The sequence below is a fragment of the Uncinocarpus reesii genome, genomic scaffold, assembly GCF_000003515.1.
Source record: "Uncinocarpus reesii 1704 scaffold_1 genomic scaffold, whole genome shotgun sequence".
In the NCBI taxonomy this organism is placed as follows: Eukaryota; Fungi; Ascomycota; class Eurotiomycetes; order Onygenales; family Onygenaceae; genus Uncinocarpus; species Uncinocarpus reesii.
This window is the reverse complement of record NW_003052500.1, coordinates 5,545,205-5,558,848: the sequence shown is the minus strand read 5'-3', so window position 1 is coordinate 5,558,848 and position 13,644 is coordinate 5,545,205. Positions and strand designations below refer to the sequence as shown.

Genomic DNA, 13,644 nt, shown 5'->3' with positions numbered 1-13,644 from the left:
TGCCATCTTGCCTAGCATACTCTATGATCTACTCAAAAACTCGAACGACGAAATACCGGAACTTATGTCCCTTTAGATTCCGTGTTCCAGTAGGGCAGGGGAGGCATCAGCGGCAACCTGTGGAAATTGAAAGGCTTGTCCAGTTGAGAATCCGAGAATCTGCGCAGAACTATGTATGGCGTCCGATATAAAATACTCCTTGCTCCGTATGCAATGCGGGAGGATTAGAACATCTCCCTATTTCAGAAGAGTGAGCGCAGACAAGCTTTTTTTCACCAAAACTCAATCCGACATGCAGCTTCATGGCCAGCTAGGATGTTTTCACAGCCTCTTGGTTTTGAGCAGCCAGGCGAGCCTGGCGCGCAGCCCGTTTTGCAGCCTTTTCACGCTTCCTTTTCCCGCGCGTTGCGCAGTAATGTATCCCTTCAGCAATATCTACGAAAAACATCAACCCGATCAACGCCCTACAGGATAACAAACCATCGCGCTCCAAGTCAGCCCCAGAAGAGGAAATATCGAAGAGGGAAAGACAGCAGGCATGGGTCTTCTTACGTAGATAATGAACAGAGTATCAAAGCCGCCAATGTGACCGTACCCAGCCCCAACTCCGTCACTGTACGCCCGCCATAGCCTCGTAGCTGAAGTAAGAGAAGTGCCCCGAACATTGCGCCGATGCCAATGAGATCCAAGAAAATCGATACTCCAAAGGGAAGCCGGCTTTTATTGCGGATGAGGCGATGTAGATCAGCGCCATTATGGATGAGCCATAGGATAAACTACGTTGGAATTAATGCTCGCTGTTACGACGTAAAAAGAGTTTTCGACTCACAATAGCATAGTAGAATCCCGCAGATGTGCCGTAGCGAACATCAATGATGATCGCGAAAATGATGTCAAGGGTAAGAGAAGCGACAGCCAGGAGTCGAAGGGGCAATGCTGTCCATCGGATCCCCGGTGGTGGCACTCCCATTGTGGGTTATCACGAGAGAGGAAGCCGGAAAATATGTGTAATTTGGGATATCGTCTTGATCCTCATCGCGCGGGGCTTTGCGAGAACGCGTTGTGAATATATAGACCAAAAGTCGAAGCGCGAAACCAGGGGATGGAGTCGTCAGCTGTCTTAGATGCAGTCTATGAAAAGATGGGGCTAGCGACATTGGCAGCAACAACTCCAGACTAATCGCGGTTCCATCAAAGCGTAGCAATAATTTAGTCTGCGCATGGTTGAAGCTAGGGTAGTTACGGAGGGGATGATATATAGTTGACTAGACTACTTAATGTGGGACATGCCCACCCTACTAGCTGCCCTTGCCCTCACGAATCGAAAGTCCAGAACTTTTGATATAGAGTGATCGCAGCCAAATCAAATCCTGAATGATTTGGCAAGTCCTGCACCGTCGCTCTTGTCGGCTGTTGGCCCCGCATCTGGCAGTGCTATAAAATATGGAATAACTAGGTATCTTTTGGTAAAAATGACGCAGACCGAAACTCCTTTGCCTATGCTGATGGCCTACCACTGTGCTGTCCCTCCTATTCCTCTGAACGAGTCGATTGCACCGTTACCGAGGAGAGGTCGGCGTGTGAGGTGCTGAATCGTTGGGTCCTGGAACGGGCTTCCGGCTCGGCATCCCTAGTGGGGTCACCCTCCTTTGGGCCCATTCCGGGCGATCTTCCGTGGATGGCGACAAGGGAGCAACAGGAAGTATTTGGTTACCAGAGAGCGGGGATGTTGGCGGAGGGAAAGCGCTATGTTCCTGTAGGGAACCCGGTGGCGGGGGCCGTGAATAGCTTGCGCTTCCAAATCCATCGGCTGGGCCGAGTTGGTAATAGTCGAACGAGTCTGTTGACACGTTCAAAGGCCCGCTATTAGGAAATAAACGGTCGTTATCTTTGGAATCAACCACTGAACCCTGAGCATCAGTCCCTGTCTGCGAGAAGTTTCCAGAAACAGCAGCATCTAGTGGGTTATACTCGCGCCTCGGGCCGTCCACTGGCCCAAGAGCTTCCGCCATTGCATCCTCATAGCTTGGCGGAGCATCCTCATATTCCTCCACTCGTGGCGGTGGAGCGGTATACGGAGGTGCCGCTACCGCCGCCGCCGGTGCTGCCGGGCGGGGCGGCTGAGGGGGAGGTGGTATGTTCGATGAAACTGCAGTGGTGACCCCAGATATTCCCATGGCTTCTAAAAGTGCTGTGGGTGGGGCCACACCGGAGTAAACATTGACAGATATCCGAAGTGGAAGGACAATAAGGTCCGGCTAAAGAGAACCTTAGCTGAGATATCCTAATCGTATTTTGGCTGGGCCTCCTTTTGTGGCTATAACTAAGCGAATACCAGGAACGAGCAGTACATACCTTCATCGTCCCATGAGATCCGCGAGAAATGCCTACGCGCACTTCTAGCTCGTAAGTCCTCGAGAGATTGCAGGTATCAAAAGACGGTGCCACTGAATTTGGCAGCGGAATCTGATTCCACATTCTAGAGTCCACTTTCCATTCTTTTCCAACAGGGTCGTTGAAGTTGCCGAGCGGTATGTTCATGTTACTGCGACTAAGGATCACCCAGCTACTACTTTCCCGGCGGGAGAGATCGTGTGCACGAATGCTCGTATACCCAATCAACTCTATTTGGAATAACTGCAAATAGAGCGTTTCAGGAAATTCCCCCAGCTTTTTTATCAGTACCCTCAATGGCAACGGCTCGCTACATGTGAGTATGGCTGGACTGGGCAACCGAGCATCCACAGAGAACTTGGGTGGCGGGCCTGTATCGATTGGGCTTGCGCTGGTATTCTTCCGAAAAAAGCTCTTCGCTTCCGGCACAGGACGGATGTTGGCGAATTGATGTTGTCGCCGGGCAAATGTTTCTTTATCCAGCTCCTTCTTCCTAGGGGGTTCGATGGGTAGGAATTTGAAATCCGCAAACTATGGGTAGAAAGGAAACAGCAAGTCAGCTCATCCGTAGGAAAAGACGGGCCAATGATTCCTTTGGCCAAGCAGGCTTGCTGCAAGACGTATATCCAAGATAAGTTGAATTAGGCTGACATACTCCTCTGTAGTTTTCTTTATAAAACTGTGGTCTCACAACAGTGACTTTGACGTAATATCTAATTTCCGCTTCACCCGGGAACCCACTGAGCGATGGAGGTAGGGTCTTCTTGACGTGCCGATTGACATCACGAGCAACTTCGAGCCTTATACCAGCCATGTTGAGGTTCGACGCCAAATTGTTATTAACGCAATCATTGTTAAATGGAAACTGTGGCGTAGCCAAATAAGCATCCCGTAGGGAAGGGTAGGGTCCTCAGTCCTCACTTTAAAACGAAAAGGATACTCATATGTGCCAGCGGAGAGCGTATAGTACGTGCTCGGTGTGGCGTGGGGGTGCAGCTCTGGGGTAGGAAAGAGGGTCTCGACTTTGTAGAGAAGCTAGAAAAGCAAGTATCAGCACTCTTATTCGGTAAAAGTTCCAAACTGTCTGTAAAGGGTTGGATATAAGTTGACACTGGCGTGTACCTTGTGTGACTCGATTTCCGTTCTCTTTTTATCAGAACGCTCACTATGAGGGTATTTCGGACCAGCAAGGCGGGTGCGGCTCTCGCCCTCTAGCTTTACGACGATGAGCGTGATGGGCGTATCGGACGGTAAGGTGAGGACTGCCTTTCCGGTAATGTAGTCGAGATTGGTGAAATGGGCATGGGGCTTATTGAGGAAGACGCGGACCGACATTGTGATGGAGCTCGGCTGGCCACTTGATATCGGACTATCGCATGATTCGGAATGAAGAATATCTGAATCCAATTGAGTTGAAAAGCCGGGTTTGAATTTTAGAGAAATCGATTGTCAAAGCTTTTGCTTGTTGTCATGTTATGATGCTGCAGTATAAGAGCGTTGTGGGCGAAAGGAAAGCCAGTCCACAAACAATGACGTTCGTTCGGCACTTCTAAAACCCTACACAGCAGATTGCGAACCTAGTTAACTGCAGAAGATTTGCCTGAAAAGGGGTCTGTCTAGCGGGAGAGCCGATGCCGAAAAAATACAGAAGCAATTTGGATTGAAGCACAGCAATATGTATCCATGTGCCCCGCTTATCGAGTCTAACTAGCTAGTTGATAGATGCTGTGCATCAAGCGGCGCAGACTTGCCCGGCGTCACCCCGCCTGTTTGATCGGGAAGTCCTCAAGGGTCTGTAATCTTGCCTTGCCGCTGGGCTAGGCTGATTTGCATATCGTTCTCGACCGTGATTGAAAGATGAACCGAGCATGCATTTCTTTTCCAGCTCAAGGTAACTAAGCTTCTTCTAAGCCACCGGAAAACCACCCCTGGTCGTGTAACACAGCCACTTCCGCGCGGCCTCTATTTCAGCTAACTACTCGATACGCGCCCACGGCCATGAAGATTTGCTCTCATAAAACACGATGTTCGATGTGAGCGTTTTCCTCTAGTTGTAGATATTGGTCCTACACCAACTCCGGGTTGAAACCTTTATAATTCATGCGGGAGAGACATGATATGATAGCGTGATCACTGAAAGCAAACCCGCGATCTCGACCTTCACGCAAGAATCCTCCCATTAACTCCCAAGCTTATTAATCTATTTTGAGAAACGTTGACAGACGGGAGCTTCGACCATTATTTTCTAGCTCTGCGGTTGAGTAAAACATGGCAGTCAAAGTGCTTCTAGCGCTATATCAATGCTCAATGCTCCCTTTGAAGGAACTCCTAGGTTTCGGACGCTGAAAGCAAGGACGGAGGTCATGCCGTAGCTATAGTTGTCATGAGGTGTACGCAGGAGAGCCATATGTTTCAATTAGTGGGCGTCCAAGCCTGAAGTCACCCATGGTCAACAGGCTATTTTGGTAAAATCCGAAAAATAACTGGTATCTATGATCGTAAAGGTTGTTGGGCCAAAACAACAACACCAAAGAGCAGCTTCTATCTCATTTCATGCCTGTCCTCCTACCGCCAGATTCTCCGGGACCTCGGGCTGCACGTTCAAAACAGCGTGGATTAAATCTTCAACAACACGTTCTCCTTTGGCTTTACTGGCGGCGTGAATGTCCTGCAATTTGACTTCCGCGTCTTTATCGGCGTCATCTTCCGCTTTCTTGTTGCCGCTCGAATGCTAACAAACAAAGTAAATACCAGATTTGCCAACAGCCCTCGCACAGTGGGAGGAGGTCGTTCTATTCAGTCCTACCTCAGCTTCGAATCGTTTGAATTCCTCCTCTTTCTGCCTTCGGTACTCTTCGATCTCCTTTTGTGCTTCTGACTTTGCGTCTTTTATGCGTTTCGTACGATCTAGGGTATATTCAATCAGACGGATGGCCCCAGGGTCCCTGGAAGATCACTGACATTCTCGAGCTATAAGGTTGGCTGTCAGTGGGTGTCGCTCCTTATGCGACATGCATGCTCACCACTTTGAACTATCTTTTGTGCTTCCCTCTCTGCCTATTCGACGCGTGATATTAGTCTTATCCACACTGTATTCGCTGAATTGCTGAGTCGAAGCTTACATCCAAGAGGGTTTGGATGCCGGCCGAATTCTGGGCAGACTTCATGGAGCGTCAGTTTTAAAGCTACATTTGATGCTGAACGAAAAGGAGAGAACCACTTACCATTTTGATATGACGGAAACGATGCTAGATGCCTCTGCAATGCCGTTATCACTGGGCTTCATCCGCGCTTGGTGCTCAGCATCATGTACCCCGTACAGCTGACTGTTCGTCATCGTTGAATCTGCCGCAGCCCACCGCTTCCAAGCGCGCCAAGCCACAAATGGCACAAAGGCACTGATGACTAACTAACCAGCCAACTCCCTCCTCCGACGTTGGCCCGCGATGCTATCAAATTCTTTCGGATGAATCTCAGAATCTTATTCGCAGATTTTCCGGCCACACTCAGGACTTTAGCTTTCGAAAGAGTCGAGGAGGTGTAGTTCTCTGCTCTGAGACAGCGGTGACAATGTCGCGAGCTTCGAAAATTACACTCGCGTGCACCTCGCTCGCTACTGCCGGCATTGTCTATTTTGTCCACTGGTCACAGGAAGCAGAAAGAGCCGTACGTACACTTTTTTCTCACATTATAAAGAATATACGAGCTATTAACCGCCGCGGAGTTGCTAACACATTTTCTCCAAAGGCCATGCACGCTGGCGTCGAGCGAGACCTTGAAAACCAGAGAATAAAACGGGAACGACAACTAGATTTTGAGATGCAACGGCGACTAGAGGAACAGTATCGGCAGATTCAAACAGTTTCAGGCGACAATGGCTCAACCGCAAGTGCCAGCCCCGGAGTGAGTCAAAAGACCTAGTCACAACTATTTACCTACCGGTTGACCCCGAAACCGTTTTGTGAACGGTCGGCATTGAGTTCTCCGGAGCGTAAACTATTGCCTGTCGGCCTTTGCGTTGAGGAGCCACTTATCCTCGTTTCCTTCCGTGCGGTGGCTTTACATTGCGGCCTGGATGCATTGCACCGCTGCTCTGCCACCTGGGCCAAAATTCAAGTCTCGGTACCCAAATGGTGCTCGCCTCAATCCTCCCAACTCTTTTAAAATGAATATACTTCACTCATGTGTTATACGGCCCCTACACATTTAATTTCTCATACAAATAGACGTTCGAATACCCGGGCGGCATAAGACTTGGGCTTACCACACTACGCGTTGCAGTGTGCTCATGCATGTATATTACTTCAACACTCATGATACCCAAACCGCTAGACAAACAATAGAAGAAAAGTTTCCTTCATACAGTGCTCAGCGTCTTTCGCGTTTAGGGCTTTGTGCAACTTGCGGCCATAGTGCCATGGATACACTTATATCCTCCGCAGGTATGCATCGCATTGCATTCAAACCAGGGGTCCTTGTCCTTATGGGCGCGTAAACAAACGGCTTATCTAGCCTGCAGGGTAAGACAGCACAGTGACATCTATAAATGCTTGCTCTCGGAGGTAGTTGATAATCTTGACATCGTATGCTTCGCCCATTCTCCCATTACTTTTATATCATGAACCAACGCCCGCGACGCAGAGAACCATTGCGACCGACACATCCCTGTCATCGTTGCTCCCTGTCCCTGAGCAATGCTTGCCGGCTCTGCGGGGGTTGGGCGAATTGAATAAGGTTGCAGAAGCCGCGTGACGACATCTCCAAGGGAAACTCACCCAAATTCCTCTCACAATCAACACAGCGCTTTTTGACGCGCAGAATTGAGCCTCAACAAACTCAGAGGATAAAGGGCCGGACGGTTCCATTTTACGCTAACTAGCCGCTTGGAAGAGCGCCGTGTGTCTCACGATTCGTTACCTGGTCCATCCCTATGACGCCGTTATATATCCTGTCCTTTGCACTTGATCGGTCTCAAGATGGATCAGCCCGAAGTCAAGTGCTGCTGTGGCAGAGACGATTGCGCATATCTCCAGCATAACAGAACTGCGTTGGAAAATTTAGAAAAGGACGTCGACACGGCCGCGCGACTTGGCCACGTACGTCTACCCAACCAGACCAGCTCCTGCAGGTCGATCTGACATGTCATGAGCATGACTCTTAACTGATATCCCTATGTATTTTTCAGGCCCTCCTCGGACGCCATGAATCGTACATGGTTGAAGCAGAAGCTGATCGCGCGAAAATGGTCGCCGAAATCGAGAGCCTGGAAAAGCAGAAACGGGAAGTGCAAGCTGAGAATGCAAAAATCATCCAGGAGAACAAAGATCTCTTGGATCAGCTGGAAGGGCTTAATGGCGTGATATCGGAGTCAGATGCGCATATCAAAGTGCTGAGCACATCCTTAGAAACGGCCCAACTCGAGGTCCGACGCTTGACGGCCGCAACGTCGAGAGCTGCCCTTCTTGAAACACAGCTGAGTGCCATGGAAAACGACCAGGCGCGATTGGAAGAGACACTTGCCGTTACCCAGGAAAACGAACGCTCCGCCATTCACCGCTGGCGAAAGGCGGAAATTACACTAAGAGATTTGCACGAACAGGTGGATAAGATGGAGAAAGAATCGAAAGAGGAGCGAGAGAAGCACGTCGAATTGCTAGGACGGATGGAGAGGCGGAGGGCAGTGGAAAGAGAGCTGGATTCCGCTGCGGGCAGGCTCAAAGGCGCAGCAGCAGCCACTGAAATCAGCCGGAATAAAAATGGGACGAACGTCGTATCTCATTTTGTTCGAGACATACTCCAGGACAATGCGAATCTTCAGTTGAATATCTCGGAGCTTAAAGACCTGCTTCAGAACTCAGACGAAGAAGTTCGAAATCTAAGAGAGCAGCTCCTGCTTCATCAGCCCTTGAGCGGAACAGACCCGGAAGACCGAAGTGGACATGTTGGACGTGCTGGTATTCCCCTTAGCGAGGAGCTGCAAAACGTACAATCCGCGCCGCAAGAGTTTCATATTCATCACCATTATCACACACCGGTAACAGTGGCAGCTCAACGCAAAGAACGAAACCAGCCAACGATGCATCGACGACAAAGAAGACGGAAAGCCATATTCCCGCCCACTCTCCTTGAGTCTCCGCCTAAAGAATCAGTCGAAAGCCCCTTGAGTGCGCACCGCACAAGAGACTCTGCTTCTTCCATTTCCACAACGTTATTTCCAACGACGCCATCATCCATCCGCACCCATCGCTGGGTGGACCAAACCCCCGGTCCAGCGTTCTCTTCCGCGCCGAGTTCTCCAAGATCCGCGTACAAACCTTCGTCTGTATTTGATCGTTCTGATATAGGATTTGATTCATCTCGGCCGACTAGTCCTGAGAGCGGATTTACCTCTCCGCTGATGAAAGCGGCTCATCGAAAAGGGCCATCGGACACTTCAATTCGTTCTGTGCTTGATGAGCGGTGGCTGGATGATATACCGACATCATCGTCTTCGGTGCAGCATCTGGAATACTCACGGATCCAACCGTCAACCCGGTCCGACCTATTTGCTGACAATGGTGGGAGCGCCGGAGGCAGCTATAGTTGCCCATTTCGCGGGTCACCAATTCTGGAAGACAATGATGATCAAAAAAATTCAAAAGGGTGTCATCTTTCTGATGACCAGGTTGTTATGCCGTTACACTCCCCCCAATTACATCGATCCACGTCTCGTGAAAGTCTTTTGTCCATTTCAGGCATGGATATCCATTCGACGAGTGATTACTCGACCAAGTCCCGCGCGACATATGTACTGAAGCCTCCTCGGCGTATAGCGTCGGCAGGCACGATATTCTCATCCACTTCCCCCGTGATCTCGCGGACGAATGTAACAATCTCTAAAGCGAACAGTGGAGATCAGTCCCCTCTTTCCCTCCTATCCTCCGTCGTTTCTGCCACAAATAATGCAGCCAATTCAACATCAATTCGAGAACCTTCTTCCGAGTCAAATAACACTTCAAAACCCCAACCCATGAGTATCAAAAGCCGCATGGGAGGCTGGGTATTGGGCAAATGGATCTCAACGGCGCCAAAACCTACACCACCGAAATTAGACACTCCAGCATGCCCTACCTCTGATTCCACCTCGTTTTCGACTTCCACGACCAACAAAGACACCGTACGGCCATTGCCAGCACCACTATTCAGGCCACCAGGCGTAAATCAAAAGGGGCCTATTCTTGGCTTACGACCTCCCGACAAACCACCGACTGTAATACACCCGCAGAATGTGGATGCAATGTTATTACAGGAGAGTTTGGCGGAGTAGTTGTATTCTTCCATTTGTGCAATACATATCCCTAACGCTCCTTTTAACTTCTCTTACTATTCTAATCATACCCCCTCTTGTTCACCGCGATGTTAATTTTGATATGCTGTGTACAAATTTTGAATCTCGGATATTTGCCAAAATCACCGTCGTTTGCATTACCAATTTCAGTGCGTATATCTTGACCTACATCCTGAGACATATTCTCATTTCTTTTTTTTTATGTCAAAGCTAGTTCGAATCATGATACCCACTTGCATACATTTTAAACAACATATATCGTGCTGTGGACAGACTCGTTTCTCTTTCCACCTCGTACTCCGTGGATATAATGATCTACCCTGTATGTATGCCATACCAATATGCATCAGATATACAGATTGGAGCATATGCTATGCTCCATGCAGAAGCAGGCACACACAGAATGCATTCAGTGCACCCATACTTAAAAAGCTAGACCCAAATCACCTCTGACGATTTTGACTCCTAAATATAGCATCCTATCCCGGAACTGTTGAGCAACTCATCCCTTAATCGCCTTCACGTTTCCCTCATGGGCATATAGGTTATGTACATGCCTCGTGGCGAAATGTGCTTTGCAGCAGCTTTACCCAATCACATCCTCCGAGAAAAGGCGGCCACCGGCTCAGCGGGTACTTGCATGACGAAACATTAACCTGAGGCCTTATGGGAGGTTATTAAGCCAATTACGAAGACGATGTCAGAATGCAGGGTAGCTACCTCTGCGTCCAATGTAAGATTCTATTATGAGAGCCCGTCAAGAAGACCTTGAGGATGTGCGAATCTAAACAAATAGGAAGAAAGGTACACGGTAGACGGTTTGAAAAGTTCGGTCTATACATGGTTCCCTTCAAAGTGAGTGAGGAAAGGAGCGCAGAAAACATGTTGAATACACAAGCTGTTGTGAGATATATTGCATGTATAGAGGATCATTTCTGCATATGAAATGCTTCTGTGGAGTCATAATGCAGGGATACCGCTAAGGAAAGAATATGAGACAGGCAAAGGTTACTGGGCTACCAACCACGATTTTCAAATTGTTGCAAAGCCAATGCATTCAATTTGGGCTATTATGTCAGGTTTCTTCTGCCTCACAATTCGGGCATGAATTACTGGTTGCAAAGAGGGGACAATAAGACATTCACAGGCCGCAATCAGATATTAAACTTGATGCTAAGCCGCCAACAAATCCATTCTGCTAACTAAGACCCAACACGGGTAGGAACCACACGGGAGGCCGCTAATCTCATATTATCCTTGGAGGTGAGGCGATCTGACGGTCATACTGGTAGGCCCTTACCGGTTTAAGGAATAGTTGGAACATATGCGTATTACTGGGCGTTGAGTGCGATATTTGAACCCTTAGCCGAGGCAGATACGTTCCTGTAAATACGTAACTGTGCTTCAACTTTGGGTTTCGCGAGTTGTTATCCTGTACGTCCTGATGGGGACGTTGGTGTTATGGAAGAAGCCATCCTGTGACTCTAAAGGCGGAGCACTAAAGTCGATTGGCTGCGTATGGAAGTAACTTTCTTCTAGCGACATTGAGATTAGTGATCTTGATGTATGTACCACAACCGCAGACATTGGAAGTATTTGACGGGGGTTCGCACCACAGGATTTGAGGAACGTTGTGAAGGTCTTCGGGTTGCGGAGTGTCGCTGATATTATAAACTCCTTGAGACCGTAATTGTCAAATAGGTCATGCAATGTTGACAGAAGTACAGGTACGAGATCAGTGTCATATATCTGCCAAACATTTGAAAGTTTAGCGAGATCCACAGGAGCCTTCCAAGTCCTCTATCAATATTGATCGATTTGAGGGGTGCGTACCAAATCGGAGCCCAGTGCGACGTCGAAAGAAGTTGGACAATCTGCGTCTACACGACCTGTAGGCTCGAATGGTCTACCCCACTCCCAGATACACGTACGGAATTTCAGACGGTCGAGGTTGTTTCGTGACACGCAATCCTGAATGTTAGAAAGTAATGCTAGTTCCCGGTCTGTAGCCACAACATGATTGGCATCTAGATATTTCAAGCAGTACATCGAGAGAAACCCGGTGCCTGCGCCTAGTTCCACGACGTTCTTTCCCGCGATCCTAGCCCTGCCGGTTAAGGTGGAGAGATATGTCCCCAGATGCAAGGCAGCCTCCCAAGTGCGGAACCCCGTAGTGCCTGAGGATAGGATAAGCCCACGGTTTTCGGAAGTAATGACAGATTGAGAGGGGGTGCTGTCCAGTCTGCCCGGCGGTGAGTACTTGATGTAAGACAGTTCTTGGGCTTCTTCGAGCGGTGACCGTCTTGGACGCGTTATTAGATCACTCCAGGTATTCATGAGATCGTCTAAGATCTCCTGTCAGAAAGAAAATAGTCAGGATACATCGTGGATGCAGAGCTGGACACAGTCATGCGTGAAACATGATGCTCCTTTAAACATAACGCTGAACGGGATGGATTCGTACATCCTCCTCAGGATCTGTGAATGCATCCTCAATTCTAGACAAGACAGATTTGAGAACTCGACTACGGTAATCCACCGGTGGAATTGGCCAAATTGCAGCTTCGTTGAACATGTTCTGGTAAACCCATTGTTGCACCTCGAGCTTGATCAGGATTTCCTTGGGTGGGAGACTTAGTTTTTGCGTTTCAACAACCTGGAAGAACTGGGCCGCAAATATCCTGAGACTCAGCTCATATTCCGTGGATAGTGAAGCCATGTAGAAGCCTCCGATGGCAAAAGCACTCCGTCCTGCTCAAGACCAGAGAGAAAATGCAAGTTGCTTGACGATGGTGGCGAGCGTCAAAGGCATTTGGGTGGCTAATCCATTTCGGGACTAGCGGAGGTGGGAGCTCTTGGCCCTAGCCGAAAACCCACATCCAGCAAACTCGAAATTCGTGCGTTGAAGGAACTTCAGAACGACAGCGACCAACACACGCCGAACAGCAGCCTGCGACTCATCTCAATCGATCCCGCTGCTTGCGCGAATTCATCGTCAAAGGCAGATTTCGATCGGTTTCTCGCTCCGCAACCATGGCTGACACTCCCGTTACTCTGCGGACACGCAAATTCCTCCGCAACCCGCTTTTGAGCCGGAAGCAGATGGTTGTGTAAGTAGCATCTCTGCCCGTCGCCAAACGAGACAATCTGCTTGGATTTGGGATCCTACATGCTGGAAATGTGGGATCGGGGCCTTTCCCCGGAATTTCGTGAAATGGGTTACATGTTCTAATACTTTATGCGTTCCTCGTTCAACAGTGATATCCTCCATCCCAACCGCGCCAACATTTCCAAGGATGACCTTCGCGCCAAACTCGCCGAGCTCTACAAATCCAACAAGGACCAAGTGTCTGTGTTCGGCCTTCGCACACAATATGGTGGCGGAAAGACCACCGGCTTTGCCCTCATCTATGACTCCGGCGAAGCTTTGAAGAAATTCGAACCCCGCTACCGCCTAGTCCGCATCGGTGCCGCTGAGAAGATCGAAAAGGCCTCAAGACAACAGCGTACGTTCTTGCCGCTCATTATATTCCTCGTGGATGATGGATTTTTTTTCTGGGCATGACAGCCCTTTGAACTTGATGACTGACCATCGATATTTTTTTACGCCCACAGGCAAGCAACGAAAGAACAGATCGAAGAAATTCAGAGGTACAGCGAAGACCAAGGGCCCAAAGAAGGACAAGAAATAAACGGTATGATCTTTGGTGTTATTGGGTTGCGATGGTACTTGGTTCTTGTTTCGATGGACTGTTCAGCACTCTGAGTTATGTGTCTCGGAGATATTGATGCTGTATTGTAGTTCCGAATCAAGCCATGTGGTGATGATGCTTCTTGCTTTGTCATAATTCTGTACGAAGCAAAAATCATTTATTTTCGAAGTACGAAGTTGCATTTGTTCTGTTCGCGAATTTGATGCCTTT

General features: G+C 48.9%; 6 protein-coding genes across 6 annotated transcripts; 2 read left to right on the top strand and 4 right to left on the bottom strand.

The window, feature by feature from the left end:
- Positions 1 to 310: 310 nt before the first annotated feature.
- On the bottom strand, positions 311 to 970 carry UREG_02120 (uncharacterized protein; the record flags this gene model as incomplete). Its single annotated transcript, XM_002542558.1, has 3 exons — positions 311 to 435; positions 596 to 776; positions 830 to 970. The coding sequence occupies 3 exons, from the start codon at positions 968 to 970 to the stop codon at positions 311 to 313; spliced, it is 447 nt and encodes a 148-aa protein (XP_002542604.1).
- A 589-nt stretch (positions 971 to 1,559) lies between these two features.
- Positions 1,560 to 3,729, bottom strand: UREG_02119 (uncharacterized protein; the record flags this gene model as incomplete). Its single annotated transcript, XM_002542557.1, has 5 exons — positions 1,560 to 2,258; positions 2,356 to 2,925; positions 3,050 to 3,259; positions 3,316 to 3,429; positions 3,517 to 3,729. The coding sequence occupies 5 exons, from the start codon at positions 3,727 to 3,729 to the stop codon at positions 1,560 to 1,562; spliced, it is 1,806 nt and encodes a 601-aa protein (XP_002542603.1).
- A 1,216-nt stretch (positions 3,730 to 4,945) lies between these two features.
- On the bottom strand, positions 4,946 to 5,621 carry UREG_02118 (V-type ATPase, G subunit; the record flags this gene model as incomplete). The annotated part of the gene is made up of 5 exons (XM_002542556.1): positions 4,946 to 5,125; positions 5,201 to 5,301; positions 5,418 to 5,451; positions 5,517 to 5,546; positions 5,619 to 5,621. The coding sequence occupies 5 exons, from the start codon at positions 5,619 to 5,621 to the stop codon at positions 4,946 to 4,948; spliced, it is 348 nt and encodes a 115-aa protein (XP_002542602.1).
- Positions 5,622 to 7,370: 1,749 nt separating this feature from the next.
- UREG_02117 (uncharacterized protein) lies at positions 7,371 to 9,700 on the top strand (the record flags this gene model as incomplete). Its single annotated transcript, XM_002542555.1, has 2 exons — positions 7,371 to 7,490; positions 7,580 to 9,700. The coding sequence occupies 2 exons, from the start codon at positions 7,371 to 7,373 to the stop codon at positions 9,698 to 9,700; spliced, it is 2,241 nt and encodes a 746-aa protein (XP_002542601.1).
- Positions 9,701 to 11,125: 1,425 nt separating this feature from the next.
- Positions 11,126 to 12,296, bottom strand: UREG_02116 (uncharacterized protein; the record flags this gene model as incomplete). The annotated part of the gene is made up of 3 exons (XM_002542554.1): positions 11,126 to 11,470; positions 11,555 to 12,076; positions 12,186 to 12,296. 3 exons carry the CDS (start codon positions 12,294 to 12,296, stop codon positions 11,126 to 11,128), a joined length of 978 nt encoding a protein of 325 aa, XP_002542600.1.
- A 458-nt stretch (positions 12,297 to 12,754) lies between these two features.
- UREG_02115 (40S ribosomal protein S24-A) lies at positions 12,755 to 13,413 on the top strand (the record flags this gene model as incomplete). The annotated part of the gene is made up of 3 exons (XM_002542553.1): positions 12,755 to 12,831; positions 12,980 to 13,227; positions 13,337 to 13,413. The coding sequence occupies 3 exons, from the start codon at positions 12,755 to 12,757 to the stop codon at positions 13,411 to 13,413; spliced, it is 402 nt and encodes a 133-aa protein (XP_002542599.1).
- Positions 13,414 to 13,644: the final 231 nt, after the last annotated feature.